General features: G+C 50.9%; 1 protein-coding gene across 6 annotated transcripts in view; it reads right to left on the reverse strand.

Annotated features, from left to right (window-relative positions):
• Nucleotides 1–19,242, reverse strand: part of CHST15 (carbohydrate sulfotransferase 15) — a 79,449-nt gene that overhangs the window by 30,754 nt on the left and 29,453 nt on the right. For all 6 annotated transcript variants that reach the window (XM_053910007.1, XM_053910010.1, XM_053910012.1 and 3 more), the window contains exons 2-3: nucleotides 1,970–3,034; nucleotides 915–1,254 (exon numbers count right to left, since the gene is read on the reverse strand). In XM_053910007.1, the coding sequence (XP_053765982.1) occupies nucleotides 915–1,254; nucleotides 1,970–2,515 (886 nt within the window). In that variant the 5' untranslated portion in view covers nucleotides 2,516–3,034. The remainder of the gene's footprint in view (nucleotides 1–914; nucleotides 1,255–1,969; nucleotides 3,035–19,242) is intronic.

A 19,242-nucleotide genomic window follows, 5' to 3' on the forward strand; every position in this document is an offset into this window, starting at 1 on the left:
GGAAGGACATCAAAAGTATGAAGTCAATTTGTCAGGACACAAACAGGACTTGGCCGAAACTCAGGTTCTACTAAGGAAAACTTTAAAGATTCCCTTCTAAGCAACCTGGGTCCTTTGCCTGAAACACGCCCTCGAGTCCCACCCGAGCTGTGACCTTTGTCAAAGGGACCAAACATCTCCTGGCAGAAGGGAAAAGGTTAAGAGGAAACAGTGACATGAGGACTGCAGGGTGGCTCCGGCTGGGTGGGGGCGGTATCCACGGTCACCCCGGGCGCAAAGGGATGCTGCGAGCAAGGTCGCCCGGAATTATCTCGAGGTGACGTTCATTCTGAACTTGAGGCAGACAGATGGAGCAGGTCAGAGCAAGTTAGGCCCGAAGCAGCTTGATGACGTGTTCACGATCCTGGGAGAAGCCAGCCAGAAGCTCAAACTTCACCCAGCGTGGCAGTCTTTGTAGTGTTCCCCAGGCAGGGGGGTGTTGGGGGCGGGAGGAGCTCTGGCAGGAACGGTGCAGAGCTGGGGGCAGAAAGCCCCAGAAATACGCCCAGCTGGCACTTAACCACTCACCGCTGGCAGGTGTACCAAAGCTCTTCAGAACAAGAGCAGCTGCTGATTCTGCACCCTTCCCCTTGCCCTGTATACAGCCGGCACTCAATAAATGCTCCCTCGGTGACTGGGAGCCGGGTTCCAGCCCCACTGGAGGTTTGAGTGGGGGCGGCCCTGGATTAGCGAACTGTCTGCTCCCTGCGACTCGGGGACCTGCCCACCCTCCCTGGCGGGGCCGAGCACCACGGGACCTGGGATGGGAGCCGGAAACCACTTTAGGGAAGGCGGGAGGCGGGAGGCGGGAGGCGGGGACAGGAAGAAGCGCGCAGGCGCAGGCCCCTCCCCTCGCGGCGCCAGCTGGCGCTCACCAAAGCGCTTCCGGGTCCACCAGTGGGGCTCCTTGATGGCGGAGAACTTGACTTCCGGGTGCAGCCGGAGGCGGTCGTAGAGGTCGGTGGTGCCACACTTGGGCTGCCCGATGATGTAGAAGCGCGGCAGGCAGCGGAGGCGGAAGTGCTTCCCGCTGGCGTGGGACAGGTGGCCCCAGAAGGCCTTGCGCAGGGCGTCGAAGGTGGAGCGGAAGCGCTTGGAGTAGAGCACGTAGGAGTTGGTCAGGTAGGGGTCGGTGGTGTTCCTACCCGTGAACTCCTCGTACCAGCAGGGGCTCTTGCTATTTGGAAGAAATTTATTGGGGATTACCGAAAACATCTGCAACGAAAAAGAAAAAAAGGGAGAGACACACGGAGGGGGGACAATTAGCAAGAACGCGTTCTCACCGCGATGCGATCATGCCCTCACCCTCGCTGCAGTGTTCGCGTTTCAACTGTTCTGTGACGATGGCTAAGCACGAAAATAAAGCAAAACTTGGTAAATAGCCAAGGCCATGTTTTCTCCTTAGACCAGAATAAAACTAGAATCTGGAGAGAACGAAGATAAAAGCTTACTCAAAATCCATTCTACCATGATTTATCTTTCTTTCTCTCACACGCGCGCACAGCAATCTAATTAAATTTCACAGTTGGAATCTTTTCACTAGTTGTGTGTTTAAGTGACCATTAGGGACAAAAATACTAATTAGGACACAATAGAAACAGGATTCTGGTGATCTACAAAAGCAACTTGAGCCACCATGGCCGCGTTTCAAGTCCTGCGATGAAATTATGAGAAGGGGAGGCCCTTCCGGTATTTCTAGCTTCGCCCTTCAGTACTTCGAATTTCCTCCTTGGTGTAAACATCGTGAACGGACAGCCCTCTCCCAGTGCACTCTGATCTGTGAGGCCGTCAAATTAGCCTTGTTACACATGAGAACATTTTTTTTCCGTCATTTTTCTTCCTGTGTTCCCAAAGACGGCCGGCCGCAGAAAAGGAAGCATCTATTTTTAAAACTCAATCAATCAATGGAGATCAGCACAAGGCTACTCACGTGCAATTCCTGCTTCTTGAGATCTTCTATGTCTGGGAGCTGCCTGGTTGTGAACTCTATCCTGGCTGTGATGCTGTTGATGATTAATTTAATGCTTGGGTAGTCTTTCACGTACGAAATATTATTTACAGAGGGTTGGTGATGATGCTCTTTCGTGTCACTCGGGTTTTCACCGTCCATCAAGCTGGGATTGCTGGGGAAGGCTCCATAATGGAAAGGTGAGGAGATCAGAAGCTCTTGGTGGGCCCCAGAAAGGATGTAAGATGCCATCACCAAGGTCATGATCATCAATCCAAAAACCAGGCTACATCGCTTCCCCTTCTTGAAGCGCAGAAACCTGCCCCAGCTCTCATTGCCCTCAGCCCTCACCTCGAGAACAGCAAGCAAGTTCATCTGCTTACCGTCCACACGAAGCACAATTTTGTTCTCTCCTTTGCACGCGGGGCACTCCAGGTGACTGTGAAGGGGGCCTCCTCCGCAGCCAACCTGCTGTTTGTGCTCGTTGTTGGGCAACAACTGTATACAGCAATTAATGCAGTGCCTCATGGTAATGCCCTTGGACTGCTGGCCCACAGAGCCATGGGAGAGCCCCTGCGGAGCCCAGATGCATGCAAGTCGCGCTGGAACACTGCTTAAGGATGTCTTCTGATTCCGTAAGATGGTTTTAAGGCACAAGCAACGGAAACAAATATAAAAATGAGCAGGAGCCAAAGCACTAGACAATGAGGAAGTGCCCTCTTTGGTTCGACTCTGAAAGACAACAAAAAGAAGTGATCTCCAATTGTCATGTCCCGTAAGAGCCGCTGAAACCTCAGAAAAATCCCGAAGTCTGGGAACAATTCTGCCTGCCCTTCAGGTTTTTCCCATGGCACAAGATGAGGGGGAAGAATTCTCGCTGGAGAACACGGAAACATCCAAGGGAGGAGAAGAGATCATGGTCTCAGCGAGGGATGGGCTGGCATTCCATCCTTGGAGACGCCCGTGAAGATTTCTTCTTTTACATCTCGTGTTCCTTTCAAATGTTTCCTCTTCAGGGGGAGCAGAACCTTTAAAATGTCAGACCACCTAAACAACAGAGAAAAGAGGTTTTAGTAGCTTATATGATGATCGCAGTAACCCTGGGATCATCTTCCGAGGAGAGAAGCTCTTTTCCACCCCTGTGTTTCAGCCAGTCCGCTCCATCGCAAACCAAGTCATAGAAAATCACACAGGATAAAAGGAGACGTTTCAGGTCCTCAGTGCTTGGCTTTGGGGTTCAAGCTCTGCCACCAAATGTGACTCTGCATATATCCTCTAGTGTCCCAGCCACACCACAGCCAAGTACCAGATCCCCAAATCTCAGGAGTTCACGGTCATTCTCGGATGCATGCAGGGTCAGTGACTGTTTGGACATATCCGTGCTTTTAAATCCACCAAATACCCAAGAAGCAGCCTGGTTAGGATAGGCGCGTGCAGAGATAATATGTTTTTTTTTCTCTCCCAATAGCACCGAGAGTCTCTTACCGAGATCTAACCTTTATTACCAGTTTAGGAGGCAAAAGTTAATGAAAATTTAGAAACACTGAAATGATTCTCTCCTTCAGTAGAGTGTATCATATTAAAAAAAAAAAAAAAAAAACCATTTGACTTTAAGTTATTAAGCAATTAAATCCAACGTGCAGTATTCTCCTGAGTAACATAACACTCAGACCCTGAAATCATTTTTCACTTTCATCATCCTGGGGAAAACATGATTCTTAAAAATCCATTAACAGAATTCTGTGGTTATAAAATAGATTGTTGCCCAAATGACACTTCTTTGTAGATGTTGTAAAACGAGCAAAAAAGGAGGCTTAGTTTCCAATAATGGTAGGCCGCCGTGAACTAGCTGTGTGGCCCTGAGTAAGCCACGTGACCTGTCCAAGCTTTGCCACCCTCCCTAGTAAAATTAGGGTGAGAGTATCTCCCTTACAAGCTTGTTGCAAGAGTTTGCAGAATGCCTACACATAGTTGGCCTCCCCTAAAAGGTAGGCAACATGAAGACGTGTCATCAGTGACCATTACTATTAGGACTTTTCATGGTCAGTGAAGGCCAAGAACATTTGAAGTAGAGTCAAAGACGGGAAATCCTAGCACGTTATTTTTCCTTAGCTCTTGAGAGTGAATTACCCCAAAGGGCAGTGGACTCACCTCCGACCCGGCACACACACATACAGCCCTCAAACAATCCTACCTGTCAAGGCGGGATTAACTAACCCTCCATTAAAGCCGCCTTGTATTGGCTGGAAGGCCGAACAAGGAGAACTCACCGGCAGAAACCTTCCCTTCCCTTGAACCCAGAGGCCCACGCCTTATCAAAATATGCGGACCAAGCAACAGCCAAGCAACGTTTCCTAAACTGTCTTCCACTGAGTGCTCTGCACGTTGTCAATACCTGCTTTCTGCTTAAATTACTCGGAGAAAAGGGAAGATGGACAAAATCAAACAGACTTCTTTACCAACAGGACTTTCTGAAGCCTTTAATACTCTACTGAGCCCTGTGAATCCACAGGAGAGGAACAGAATACACAAAATTTCCAAAACATAACCAGCCATGGAATTTTCACTAATGTCGCAAGGAACCAGCTTGAGAAATGCTAGTTAGTGAAGGCTGACATCGGGGTCAGGGCAGTTCTGGGAAGAGCAGAGGAGTCGGGGTGGTGTGGGCGGGGGCGGAGGCAAAGTGCTCTGGAACCAGGCCAACATCCAGGGCTCTGCCGCCCTCTCATCTCTGAGAGCAGTTGGAGGGACGTGACAGGAGCCTCAAGGCTCACATCTCTGCCTCCCATTTGCTCAACCACCCTTGACCCATCACTTGGTACAAACAATTCTTCCAAACCAAAGAAACAAAAGGGCAAGATCCCCTACTTGGAAATCCAATCACTAAGCCAAGAAAACATTTTTTTACATGTTGAAGACAAGGGCAAGCGGGTTAAAAGAAGGCTCCAACCAGGATCCCAGCGGGGAGCGTGTTCGCACCCTTCTGTGTCTCTGGCTGCAGAAAGTCTAATTAGATTTTTTTAAAAACATGGTCTTTGAAGCTCTAAGACAAGAATGCACAAAATCCGGACCCAACAGAATGGGCAAAATATTCCCAAACACAAACAAAGGTTTCTTATTACAAGCAAAGTAAGTAAACGGATCTGGGTAGTCGGGGAAGCGGACAGTCTCAACAGGGGGGCTCTGGGACACAGTGAGCCCAGGCGTTTGTACCCCTGGGCAGCCTGCCCCCTCCAGCCAGACCGCTACTCCAGTCTTGCTTCTTCCACATAAAACAGGGCGCAGAGAACTAGGGCAACAACTCATTCACCTGTCTGTCCTTTTGGCCCGCGGACCCCTTCTGAAGGGTGACTGTGTACCAGGCACTGCTGAAGAAGCCGTGGAGGTGTGGAGACCCAAAGCCAATACGAGATGGGGGCGGGGGGCAACAGAATAAAAACGACACATGTGGTCTTTGCCCCCAGTTCCTGGCATACGGCTTCTAAAACGCTTGGAATTTCCCAAGAGGTGACAGGAGCACCTTTTACCCTTCAGCCACACCTGAGCTTATGCTAATGAGGTGACTCCTGAATGAAGCCCCAGGGAGCTTTAGGATGGGGCTGGTCACCAGAATGCAGGAGCCTTGATTAGCCAGTTAGAAGGCTAGAACTTAGGGCCCCACTTCCTCAACCTCCAGGGAGGAGACAGAGTTAATCATCAAGGAGCAGTGATTTATTAGTCATGCCTGTGCAATGAAGCCTCCATGAAAGCCCCAAAATGCCAGGATTCACAGAGCCTTCTAGTTGGTGGAGATGCTGGCAGGGTGGCTCGTCCAGAGAGGAAGGCAGGAAAGCTCCACACCTCCTCCCCCCACATCTTGGCCTCTGCTTGTGTTCGGTCTGGCTATTTCTGAGTTGCTTCCTCTATAACAAACTGGTAATGGTAAATAAGGTGCTTTCGTGAATTCTCTGCGTTGTTCTAGTGAATGATCAGAACTAAGGAGGGCCCTGTGGGTACCTCTGAATTTGTAGCCAGGTCAAACGGAAGTTGGGTAGCCTAGGGACCCAGTATTTGCAACCGGCATCTGAAGTGGGGGCAGTCTTGGGGGACGGAACCCTTAATTTGTGGGGTTCGTGTGGGCTCCAGCTAGTTATTACTGGAATTGAATTGAATTGCAGGGCACCCAGCTGGTGCCTAGGGAGTTGGAGTTGGTGGCAAGGGGGAAACATCCGGGGGACCCTCTTTGAAATACAAAGCTATCTTACAAGTTTTACCAAAACATATGGCCAGTAGATAGTATGCAAAATACCCCTTGATGATGTTGATTAAGAAGTCACATGTCCGTATACCATACACGGCTGGGCCCTTGTACGTGCAGGGCCGGCAGCTTTGAGGCTTCCCGACCAAGCCTGGTGTGGACGCGAGTGGTACAGAAGTGACGGTGACAGGGAGGCCTTTCCCCACCGGGAGATTATATCCTGCCAGGAGTTAGAGGCTACAGGGTAACAGACAATACGTGCGACAAACCACAGCGATAAAGGCCATGAAGAAAATACAAAGGGAGCATACAATGAAACCATTAAAACAGGTGTCCGCCGTGCAGCACTAGGGCTAGATAATTCTTTGTCATCAGGGGCTTTTCTGTGCGCTGACCTCCACCCCCGCTGAGACTTGCAGCCTGACAGTAAAGGGGGTCTAGCAGCAGGAGGTCCAGGGAAGGCCAGTGGGGACGGGACACCTGAATGCCAAGAAGGAAGCCAGCCACGTGGGACTGGGAGACAGAAGGACCCTGTGAAGGTGAGAAGCCGGGGGTCAAAGCCCAGGGGGACCACCAGGAGGGCAGACTCCTGGGCTTTGGGGCAGGCGAGGGGTAGGAGCCAGATGCACGAGGAGGCAGGAGCCAGACTCTGTAGGACCTGGAAGGCAGGAGTCAGGGCTGAGATTCGTCCAAGTGGAAAAAAAGGATGCACATTACATATTCTCTCAAAAGGATCTTTACAATATGTGTAACTATTAACTAACATAACTCGGTGAAGAAAAATCGAACCAATGTCGCTGTGTTGAAAGGAAAATGGATTGCCGTTGGTGTTCCCGAATTGGCCTTTTCCACATGCCACAAATTATCCTGAGAACAGTTGCGCAGAGAAACCTAACACTCAGGTTGTTCTTCCTTAAAAAATCAGCAACGCCTTTCCCTTGCACTTGACCTGTCTGGAATGTCCACATTTTGGTGCCGGTCGACTCAGATTAGTCAGGACCCTTGGCACTCCGTGCAGGTGCTAAACCAAAGCACTCTGCTATATATTCCAGTGAGATTGCTTCCCAGCCTGGGCTCAATGCTGTGCCCTATGGATGCAGACTGTAATTGTGGGAACTGGTACCACCGTGAGAGATCAGATAACTGGTCCCCAAATAGAAAGCATTCAATTACCCAGCCCTGGCTAGGATGCCCCCTATTAACCTATGTACCCCAAGCATCATTAGCAAGCCATTTATAACAAAATTGTAATTGAGAGACCCAGAAATACCACTTTAGAGTAAGTAATTGAATGCCCCCTCAGTGTAAGATCGATAAAGGGCATCCAATTTCACCCTAGGAAAAAACTTATTAAATTATGGTGGCCAGGAGCTGATAGAGCAGAAGAAAGATGTACAAAACTTCAAAAGAAATCTGGATGGAGTTAAATAAATAGCTTCATTTAGGTAGAACATTTACATCTGCCCTCTGGGAGAAGAGAGAGAAAAAAAAAATAGCTGATTACGTGATTTTCCTTGACTGTTTTAAGGAAAAAGATCTGACGGGTCTTAAGTAACCTTTACTAAAAACACAAGGCTTTCTTCTGATTAGCATGTCTAACTGCCGACATTTCCTTTGGGCTCTGTGTGTGGAAATACATTTCTTCAAGGAATATTCATCAACAAGTGCAAGAAGGAACATTTTTTCGTATTTAGCTCGAAGACATCAGATTGTCTCGGAGACTGAGAAGCAGCAAGCCTGGAGAGTCCCGCACAAACAACAGGTTACCAGTTCCGACCTTACGCCCGGAGCTTTACGCTTTGGATCACAATGCGGTCAAATCAACAGAATAAAGCTACAACCCTCAATTGTCATACTCACCGTCTACACAGCATAGCGGAAGGAAGACAGTCAGCAGTCCTGCGGGCCAGGATGCCAACGCCGTGTCCACCTGGTGACTTCAGGCAAGTCACTTAAGTGATGCGGGCCTCTGTGTTCTCAAAAGAAATCCTTGACGGTTACAGATCCCATGCACAGCCCTGGAGCCTGGATACGTGTGGCTTTGACGTTGAGCAAGTCATGATACACGTCTCTTCCTGTGTGCCTGGATGTAAACTGGAAATACTCACTGGACCTATACCACAGCATTGCCGTGAGCCTCGAGTGACCAATTCATATGAAGCGTTTAGGAGAGTGGCCCATAGTAAGTGTTAAATAACTATTAGCTATTTTTAGACAGACATAGTCCCGGCCCACGAGAAGTATTTGATAAGTAGCAGTGGATTATTCTTTACTGTAGATTACACTGTTGGTTCCAGTTTATTACCCTGCCTCGCATTCTGCTCTCCGTCGCACGAGTGACTTTGCAGCCCCTTCAACGAGCAGAGCGGAATACGTTTCTCCACCCTTTGGCTTCAGGTTGAGACTTGCTCTGGCCCACGCAATGAGCCGAGATGACAACGGGCCAGTCCCAAGCCCAGGCCTTAAGACACGTCACGCGTGCCCACCTTGCCCTCTACACCTCTGCCGTCGCCATGGGAAGAGTACGGCGGGCAGTGGCTGGGGTGTATAAAAGCTAACCGATCCGCTCTTCCATAGGTTACGAACACGAGGTGTTACTAAGTTAAACCGGTACAACTGTACATTTGTAAGTTCCCCCAAAGTGCGTTTAGAGGAGTAAAGTGAATCACGAGCGGTTCAGGCCAAAGGAACTCCTCCAGAGACCCAGTGAATGCACTGAATCCATGCGTTTGCCTAATGGAACCCCCTGGCTAACACCAGAAGCAGATATGCCAAAACAGTGCTGGCAACCCAGAGGGCAGCCGTTCTCAAACAAGACCAAACTGCCCCAATGTCACGCACCAGGTTACTTCCCGGCAAAATGCGCGTTTGTGACAACCACGGCTGTTAGGTTTTGTTATCTGGACAGCCGAGCCCCATTCTCCCCCCCTTTTTGATAACGACGCCTTCCTCCCCGCCTCTCTCTGGGACCACCATAATTTCTTCGGTGCTTCCTTGAGCAAACCTTTCCTACAGCCTAATCTTTATGATGTCCTTGCCAGATTTCACCTTTCCTGATGACTGAAACAACCTCCTCTGTGCTTGGTCTAAAAGAGAGGTCTTCAAACTGTGTGATATGACCTGCAGTTATCTTCCTGGCGGGCCCAAAATGTGCGTCTTATCGTACACAACACAGGTCGTTTTTAAAAGTTATTAAAAAAAATTGTTTGGTTCATGTTTATTTAGTTTTGAGAGAGAGAGAGAAACAGAGCACACGCAGGGGAGGTTCAGAGAATCTGAGGCAGGCTTCAGGCTGTGAGCTGTCAGCACAGAGCCCAACGTGGGGCTGGAATCTGCGAACCGTGAGATTATGACCCGAGCCGAAGTCAGACATTTAACCAACTGAGCCACCCAGGCGCCCCTAAAAGTTATTTTTAAAGTATACTTGACTGTAGGGGCTGAGTGGCTGTAGAGCCTGGGTGGCTCAGTCAGTTAAGCATCAACTCTTGATTTAGGCTCAGGTCATGTTCTCAGAGCTCGTGGGTTCGAGCCCCTATCTGGCTCTGTGCAGACAGTGGGAAGACTGCTTGGGATTCTCTCTCTCCCTCTCTCTCTCTCTCTCTCTCTCTCTCTGCCCCTTCCCCATTCATGCACTCGCTCACACTCTCTCTCTCAAAAGAAACATTGTTAAAAAGTTAAAGCATACCTGACTGCATATTAAGTTCATCATCAACACTGTATGTGTTAATAATGACTACTTCCCATGCCTTACAGTATAGAAAATATATTCCAGACTATTCTTTCATTCCATAAAATACATTCGTAAGAAACTGGCATTTCTGCTCTGATCAGATCTCCACAGGAGGCAGCCAACTCCTCCCCTGCATCTGGCCTAGAGTCCCGGTGATTTGCAACTTACTAGAAAGTTTGGATGTAGCAAAACATGTTCTCTGAGCAGTGCAAACAAAGGGTTTCAGGCCTTGGAGTCAGGCAGACCTGCATTTCATTCCCACTCAATTCCTTTTTTTTTTTTTTTTTTTTTTAATTTTTTTTTTTTTAACATTTATTTATTTTTGAGACAGAGCGAGATAGAGCACGAAGGGGGGAGGGTCAGAGAGAGAGGGAGACACAGAATCTGAAACAGGCTCCAGGCTCTGACCAGTCAGCACAGAGCCCGACGCGGGGCTCAAACTCACATACCGCGAGATCGTGACCTGAGCCGAAGTCGGACGCTTAACCGACTGAGCCACCCAGGCGCCCCCCCACTCAATTCCCTGCCAGCTTTGTGATCGCAGGCAACTGACTTAACCATTCTGGGACTTTATTTCCTCATCTGTACAATGGGAGTGAAACCATCAGTGCTGCCTAGCGTGGATGTGAAGAGGAAATGAGATCATGTCCATAAAATGCTCACTCCAGCATCTGGCAAACTTCAGTATATGGCAGGTGTCCTTTCCTTATTGGGGAAGCCCTCCGGCCCTCACTCCAGGCCCACTTGTATACAGAATTCTAGGCTCAGGTATCCGATTTTCCCGTCTGCAACTACTCGGAAGCAATGAATCAGAAGAGGCAGGTGACAGTGAGAGGCAGGCACAGAGAAGTCAGCCAGGTTTTTAGCAGAAATGACACGTTAAAGAGCAAAGCCAACTGGGATCATCCAGGTGCCCCAGGAACCAGGGTGGGGAGCCCTGCAGAGTCTGAAACCGCTGCGGGTGCATCTTGGGAAAAGCTTAGCCCCTTCAGAACGATTATCCGTCCACAACTTGCTTCAGTGCTGGACAGAGAGGGTCAATTTTCCCAAAATGTGCCTGGTCCCAAAGTTCTAGACGTCTGGGCTAAGCAGACCGCTTCTTTACAGAGGGAGTTAAGAGACGGCAGAAAGGAACTCGTGGGGGATTCCTGGGGACTTCCGCTCTAAAGTCGTTCATGCTATGACCAATCTGCAAATGACGGTGGGCAGTCAGGGCCCAGGCCAATACCTGGGCAGGCTCTGGTGAATCAGACCTGCAAGGTACCCACTCATCCAGGCCCACAGGTCACAGATAAGGAAACCGAGGCCCAATGTGCTTTTGTACTTCCCCAAGGATGTGCAGCTCGTAACAGAGACCCAGTGTCCTGATCCCAGTCTTCCCGCATACCTTATCAGCGGGGAGCCCACCCTAACCTCCAGCCCTTCACCCTGGCCCGGCCCGGGACAGTCCTGCCCCTTCCCACCCTTCAGGAATCCACCCCCACCCTCCCCCCCACCTAAAGAACAGATCTGCACAGAGATACAGGCAGGACAGGGGGCCCTGAGAAGCACGTGGGAGGGTGGTAAGGCGGGTCCCTTAGGCAGGCGCCTGGGGCACCAAGTCTTAAACGGTCCATTCAGACTCTATTCATCACGCAGGAGTGTCTCCTCCAGCTGCAGAGTATGATGGGCGACAGGGACAGCACCAGGATAGGGACAAGGTGTGCAGAGGCTGGCCTGGCACCAAGTGTGGGGCAGGGGACAGAGGTGGGGGCCGGTCTGCTAACAAAATGCTGAAGCTAGGACAGCAGAGAGAAATGGAAAGGGCCGCCCTGTGGGGGAGGCAGAGGAGGCCCCAGCCCCGTGCCCCTCTTTTGTTCTGGCACATCAAAGGGAAAAGCCTGGACCGAGTAGGACTCAGGGGGTGGCTGACCTCGACCAGCTGTGCTTTGGAACGCTATAGCCACAAAGGTAGCACCTTCCAGACAAGGCAGGAAGCTACTGCACAGGTTGAGGGGGGCGGGGGCCACTCTGAGCTGGTACCCGCAGTGTGTTCTCAATCCAGACCTGATCACTAACACTCCTGGCTGGTAACCCTGGGCAGGTCACTGCAGCTCTGGGCCTGTTTCCTTGTATGTAAAACGCGGAGCTGGCACTACCTGTTTCAGCCTGAAAAGCTGGTGCATGCGTGTTTTTACACTGGGCAAAAAAGCTGGACAATTAACCCAAAAGATACAAAAGCATCTTTTTCCTTAGCCCACACCCCATTTAAAAAAAAAAATTTAATGTTTACTTATTTTTGAGAGAGACAGAGAGAGAGAGTATGAGCAGGGGAGAGGCAGAGAGAGAGGGAGGCACAGAATCTGAAGCAGGGTCCGGGCTTTGAGCTGTCAGCCCAGAGCCCGACGCGGGACTCGAACTCACAAACCACGAGATCGTGACCGGAGCCGAAGTTGGACGCTTAACTGAGCCACCCAGGCGCCCCTCCTTAGCCCACACCCGTAAGTACATGTTTATCAAGCACCCATGGCATTCGCTAAAGCTAGAGATATGAAAAACGCACAGCCCCGGCCTTCTGGAACATTCCATCTAACTCCAGAACAAAGCCTCCAGAGGGTCCAGGAAAGTGCTGACACTCAGAATTACATATCCCATTTCAAGGACAGCCCCGAAGCCCAGGAATCTGCAGACCTTGGGAAGAACAAGCACTGGCTGGTTCACGGAGCTGAGGGGCAACCTCACAACAGAGTCACTGACCCACAGGATCAAAAGGGGTCTCTGTCATGCTCTCTGAGACGGTGGCTCCCCCAACAGGGTAACGTGTCCCAGCCACCCTCATGCAACTACCTGATACTTGGCACGGAACACAGTCAGACACCCCCGTCTCTCTGCCAAAATGATCAGATTCTCTCAGCAGACGGGAAGGGTGGACAAGAGGCTTCAACATGTTCATGCTGCAGCTGTCACACAATGATTCAATGTGCACAAGACGCTTTGTGACAAGGCCGACAATTTTCTTTTTCTGAAACCAATTGGGGGGAAAAAAAGCTACCTCTGATTGCTCATTTTATTATTGCCAGGGGTACTGCAAATGCATACTAGGGAGCGATGTTCGGTCTGTTTTAAGATCTTAAAAATTAAAAATTAAATATCACCCTTGGTGCAGCCTGGGATATATACCCCAAAGCCGGTTTCCGGGGACCCCAGAGGACGAGAGCGCCATGTGAGGTCGCTTCTTGATGGCAACCTTCCGAGGTCAGCACGGCGACTCCCACGTTACGTGTGGGAGACCGAGGCCCAGCTGGTGAGAATATAGCCCCACCACCACCGCCATGGCTAGCGGGCGGCAGGACCAAAATGCAACCGTAGGCCCGTTGGGCTGCAGAGCCCATGACCTCTGTCCCGCACTGCACCATCACGCAAGACAGCAGCTCTGGGAGAAACCTGCACAGAAATCGAGGCTCCAGGGGCAGCAAGGACAGCCATCGCTCAGCGCACTGGCCGCCCTGTCTCCCAGACAAGGAGGGGCGGCTCGAGTCGGCCGATTCTCCCTGGAAGCTCTACGAGGGTGGAGTCAGTGCTGCTCAGCCCCGAATTCAAATCAGTGCAGGCACAAGATTTCCCACTGAAGCTTCAGCATCTACTGCCCCTGGCACTGGCTGGGTACCCACTAAATAGTTTTGTTTTTAAATTAACGAGTGAAGGAGCAAACTCCCAGCTGAGATCCAGAACGGGGCTTTGGCCACAAGTGACACGAGCTAAAATGTATTAAGGGTTTCGTTGTGCCCAGACACCGGGCTGGGTCTTCTTTTTTTTTTTTTTTTTAATTTTTTTTTTTTTTTTAACGTTTATTTATTTTTGAGGCAGAGAGAGAGAGAGCATGAATGGGGGAGGGTCAGAGAGAGAGGGAGACACAGAATCTGAAACAGGCTCCAGGCTCTGAGCTGTCAGCACAGAGCCTGACACGGGGCTCGAACCCACGGGCCGCGAGATCATGACCTGAGCCGAAGTCGGCCGCTCAACCGACTGAGCCACCCAGGTGCCCCAGGGCTGGGTCTTCAATGGAGGATCCTGTTCATGCGTCATGATAGTCTACGAGAAAAGCGCAATTAGCATTTCCACTTTGCAGAGGGGGACGTCGTGGCCCCGAGACTCGGATGCTATACCCCTCCTCTTCCATATGACTTAGAGTAGAGAGAGATCAGACCGGGGGATCAGCAAACCTGGGTGAAGCACCTGCCATGCCCCTCATCCTCTCCCTCCCGAAGCGGACACATCGCATGCCCCGGTGATCTCAGGAACCCATCTATGTGATATATTCTGTTATTACTCTTTCTGCACGCTTTCAAGGGTTCGCGCACCTGCAACAACAAACCCTCACTACCAGGAAGAAGGGACACGTTGTCGGACGAGGGGTCATTGTGGTTCTCGTGCAGCAAGACCACAAAGATGACAGGCACATCCTAGTTGCCTTTCAACAACATTCCCTTAACACAAATAAGAAAATGAATACAAAGCAGCAGCAGGTCCGAGCATGCTGCACAGAGACGACGTCTCAGGGCCAAGAGGCACAGGGTGGCTCTGCCCCCTGTCGAGTCCCCAGAACCCTCCCGCCTGCTTGGACAGGAATTCGGGAAGAGCGGAGGGCCGCCGAAGGACAGAGGAAGCCCAACCCAGATGTCCTTCAGTTGGGGCGAAGAAGAGAGGTCTTGCATAGACACACGGCTCACATGTTCAAAACCGACTGCGAATAATGATTTTGCAGATGTACCACGGCACCCTTCAATGAATAAATTAAAGGCAGCACAATTGAATGGGGAGCAGCTGGTACTCCCCACCAGATGGCTTTGCTGATCTGAATAGTTTTAAACATTGTTTTATTTCCAAAGATAAGCAAAATAAGAATCTGGTTAACCCTTGAATAAGAAGAACCTCCGGAAAACACTTCTCTGGAATTTATTTCATTTTGATGGAAAGCATGAACAATCGGGCGGAATAACAATGTCCTGGGGCAGCGGGGAGGGGGAGTTTAGAACAAGGTGAACCCGGATTTCTCCAGGGCGTTGTCTGCAGTCTGTAAACATTCACTGCCTGCCTCCAGGCCTGGCCCTTAATAGCTGTGGCAGGAAGACAACTCCAGCACCAACCCCAGCTTGGGGGCATAGACCCCAGGTGTTTGGGCAGGTGCACCAGCCCCCCAAGGGTGTGGGGGAGGTGTGCCGGGGGCTGCGGGGAAGCTACCAGGCAATGTGAGGCTTCCAGGTTCAAAATATTTAAACACATCAAACATGAAAAGCATTGTTTTTAAGTAAAGTTAAGTTGGGATATCACTAAGTGATACAAAATCTGCACAGAGCTGGAGGCTGCCTTGCAGTCTGCACACTGCGGGGGGCCAGCGGGGGGCACCCCAAGGGGAACTGTCTTCTACCTGCAGGGTGCCCTGGAGGGGAGTTCGAGAAGCAGTGATATAGGGCAGGGGGGGTGGGGAACCACCAGGAACCGAGCACCTGCTCTTGTGGCGGGCGCTGGACTGCCTCCCCTCTACCTCGAGGACCGAGCGAAGCGAAAGGCACATTCTGCTCCATTTTGCAGGTAAAACAAACAGAGGCTCTGGGCAGTGAAGTCTCTCGTCCCAAATCACACAGCAAGTAAGGCGCAGAGGTGGATTTAAACCCAAGCTGAAGCCCACACCGCCCCGCCCCCGCCACGCCCCCCCCCCCATCAGTGCAGGGAAGACAGAGACCCGAACACACACATTGGAACCCTCTAGCTGTGGGGGGTGGGAAGGGGAGGGATTTGCTCTCCACTTACACATCTCCATCTGACTTCCGGTTTTACTTGGTTTTACTTACATCAAGCAAGCATTCCTTCTGCAACCACAAAGACAATAAAGACGAAGTAATAACAATAAACGTGGAGTCAAACAGGGCGGCAAATGGAAAACGGACCGGGGCCAAGGCCCCCAGGACAGGAGTTGCCATCTCTGAGCCCCGGTTTCCCCTTCTGCGGGAAACGAGTGCACTCTTGTCCCGCGCCCCAACTCAGGTGGCATGGGGTGATGGCAATGAGGCCCCGGGACCCCTCGAGGCGGGGTCTGGTGGCACTAATGGGCTTTGTGCAAGGTGCAAACTGGAAGTTACCTGGAAGCCTCGCTTCATTCATCTCCTTATTTCTCGAATTATCTTTGCATTAATGGCATCTTCCCACAGGACACACCGGAATGCTCAATTACCATTAAAAAAAAAAAAAATCCAATTCCCATTTCACTAAGAATGCCGTGCCTGGGAGTGAGCCCTGCCCGCTCCGCCGCTGCCATGGAAACCCCGGAGTGGGGGTGCTCGCTTCTAAACCTGCACTGTCCAAAGAGCACCGAGGGACCCTGAGCACGAGGGACAGAAGGACCCCACAGGACAATGTCTCGTGCTGTTTACTGATGCCAAACGAGGCCTTGACGGTGACGACCCAGGATCGAGCGTCATATGGGCATACGTGCGGGGCAATGAGCGCGTTGCCCGCGTGGTGGCAGAGAAAAAAGACGAAAACCCAAACCGAGAAGGATGCAGACGTACACACGGGCCCATCTGGTCGCTGTGTGCCCTTGGGCAACAAACTGCTTCACCCTTCTGTGCCTCGGTCTGCTCATCTATAGAATGGAGACAGTGACAATATGTCATGGCTGTAGGTATCGAATGGGGATAATCCCTGCGAGACACTCGGGTGGTGGCTGCTGACACCGGGGCGGGGCGGGGGGAGGGCTCAATTAGCAGCAGCCGAACCACGATCCTCATTTCTCTTCCTTCTCTCCCTCCTGTCTCTGCCGAAAGGAGCTCAGCTCAGCGGGAGGATGCTGGCCTGGTGCGTGAAGACCCAGCCAAGTCTGGCTGCGAGGCGGGAAGGAGAGAAGCTGCAAAGGCTTCATATGGGCAATGTCTGGAAGGACCAAAATAGGCCTGTGGAGGAGCCCCCCCTCCCTTCCCCGCAGTGACATGGCAATGAGGACACCAGTGCCACCAGAACACCCCCCGAGCCAAGCGCCGCCTCTTGGATGGAAGGAGAGGCCCACAGAAGAAACCGAGCTACCAAATGGTGCTTTCACACCCTCCTTCAGACTTTAGAAGACAGACCCAGTGTCTGATAACCTCACTCATCCGTAGTCACAACTCCGTCAAATAAATAGGTCAAGCAGGTATTATCTACAGACGAGTATTACGCCGGACGCCGAACGTGGATATGCCCAGGCTACGGAAAAGGAATTCTTTTCTCCACGAAGTGGAGACATCCTCAAAGTGTTTGGTGGCACATATTTTCCAAAAGCAAAACAAAACAAACAAAAAAAGCTCGCCAGTTTTCAATACTCGAAGCTGGAGAGGTGAACGTTCGGTAAAGTATTAGTACAAAGGTTATGGTCTCCAAGAATACCTCTGTTTCTCTCAAGCTGACACATCCATGCCCATCTTGCCAATGAACGGGGCTGCTGCGAACCCAGGAGAGAAAGCCTCCTTTTCACAAATAAGGAGGGGGGAGGGGGGGAGGGGGGAGGGGGGGAGGGGGGTGGGAGGAAGCTATACAGTGGATGCCATCAGACAGCTGAGCTACAAGAACTGTTCTGGATCCTCAGTGCTCTATAAACAAGTAAACAAAGCAACCTCTTCATATTAAACCACAGAAGAGTGGAATCTTTTTCATAAAAGATCTGGAAAGCATTCAGGCCTCATTATGAAGGTCAGGACTTGTTTGCAGAGAGCAGACCTTCTCCTGAGCTAAAAAAAAGAAAAAAACCTCTCAACTTGAAAAAAAAAAAAAAAGGACTTTAAAAAAGTCCTTGTAGCTGACTTCCTATCAAGAACTTCTCTGGTCTCTGTTTCAGCAAAATAAATATTTGGCTAAAGCGCACGGATGTTCGGACCCGACAAAGCCAGCTCGCCGTCGGTAAGATCTCTCTCTGCACAACCCGAGCGCCTACGTGCTGCCTTCCCCATCCCTCCAAAGGCCCAGCAGAGGCTGTGGAACCAAAAAATGAGCACAGGACTTAGAATCCACGGGAAGGCATGGCGAGCCGAGCAGGAACATGCACCCACTGGCCGGGGGACGCCCCCAGATCCTGAAGCAACCACATCAGCTCCGACTTCGGGCAGGCCACCTAACCTCTGAGCCCTGAGCCGCTGGGCTGTAAATGGGGACATCATCCACTCCCCCCAGAACTACAGGAAGATTAAGGGAGAAACAGAGGCCCTGGGTGCCCCTTCTCCCATCTATTCCCACTGTTACCAACCATCTTCCCCCACACCACTGACCCAATGAACTTGACCCATGTCAAGTTGACCTGTCACCCTTCAGATGTCAGCCAGTGCCCCCCCCACCCCGCTCCCCGCACCTCATTTGCCCAACCCCTTCCATTTCTCATCTCTGTGCACTTCTTGGGGTAGCACCTGCCTTGACCACTGTACTGTGAGCTTCACAGCGGCAAGAGTGTCTATTCTGTTCACTTTTACAACTATTTCCTAAAGGAAGAAAATTAGGGAGGAAGGCAAGGGGTGGGGGAGCAGGCAACATAGGTAAAAATATACTACATCGCATACACAGAAGTCCAAATAAATGTGGGGGGGGGGGGGTAGTATTTAAAATAGAATTGAAAATTCTGCCATTGTGCAACTCTGCCTCTCTAGGATTAATTAGCCCTTATGTCACTGAAAACCCACTTCCTGGTGTGTCTTGGGCCCGCAGCCATCACTGGCTTCCACCATAGGACGGTGGGCTGGCCCGGGGCCTCATCGGCCTTAGGTCCCCGACGCCTCCGCGAGCCGCCCCCACCGCCCCAGTTCCGCAGGAGCAGAAGCCAGGGCCGCTGGGGCCCGTGACTGTACCTCAGTCCGGCCAATGTCAAGCACGCCCCTTCCCTTTCTAAATGAGCTTTCATACTTAAGAAAACACAAAATGATACGTCTTAGCAAATTATATGATTCTTATCTGTGGCCAGAAAGTTTGTTTTTTCCGTTCTGTTTTTACCCGTCTTCAGTTCTCATAACCCTTTCGCACAAATTTCTGAATGCACTCAGACGGCACCGTTACTCAGCACAGGCCACACATCCCAGGACTGAGTTCGGAACAAAAGAAAGGAAAGGGAAAAAAAAAAAAAAACCCTCTGCCCTTCGGATCATTTTCATTCCCTTCCTGTAAAGGGTTTGGAAATGTCTCGAAAACAAGTATGGAGAGCGGACTAAAAATCCAAATTACCTTTCTTCGCTCTCCTTTCTTTCTTTCCCTTTTTCTTCTGTGGCCCTCTCAGCTCCTTTCCCTCTTCTCTACTTC

The sequence above is a fragment of the Panthera pardus genome, unplaced genomic scaffold (assembly GCF_024362965.1).
Source record: "Panthera pardus isolate Hobbes unplaced genomic scaffold, ASM2436296v1 HiC_scaffold_22, whole genome shotgun sequence".
NCBI classification, from domain to species: domain Eukaryota; kingdom Metazoa; phylum Chordata; class Mammalia; order Carnivora; family Felidae; genus Panthera; species Panthera pardus.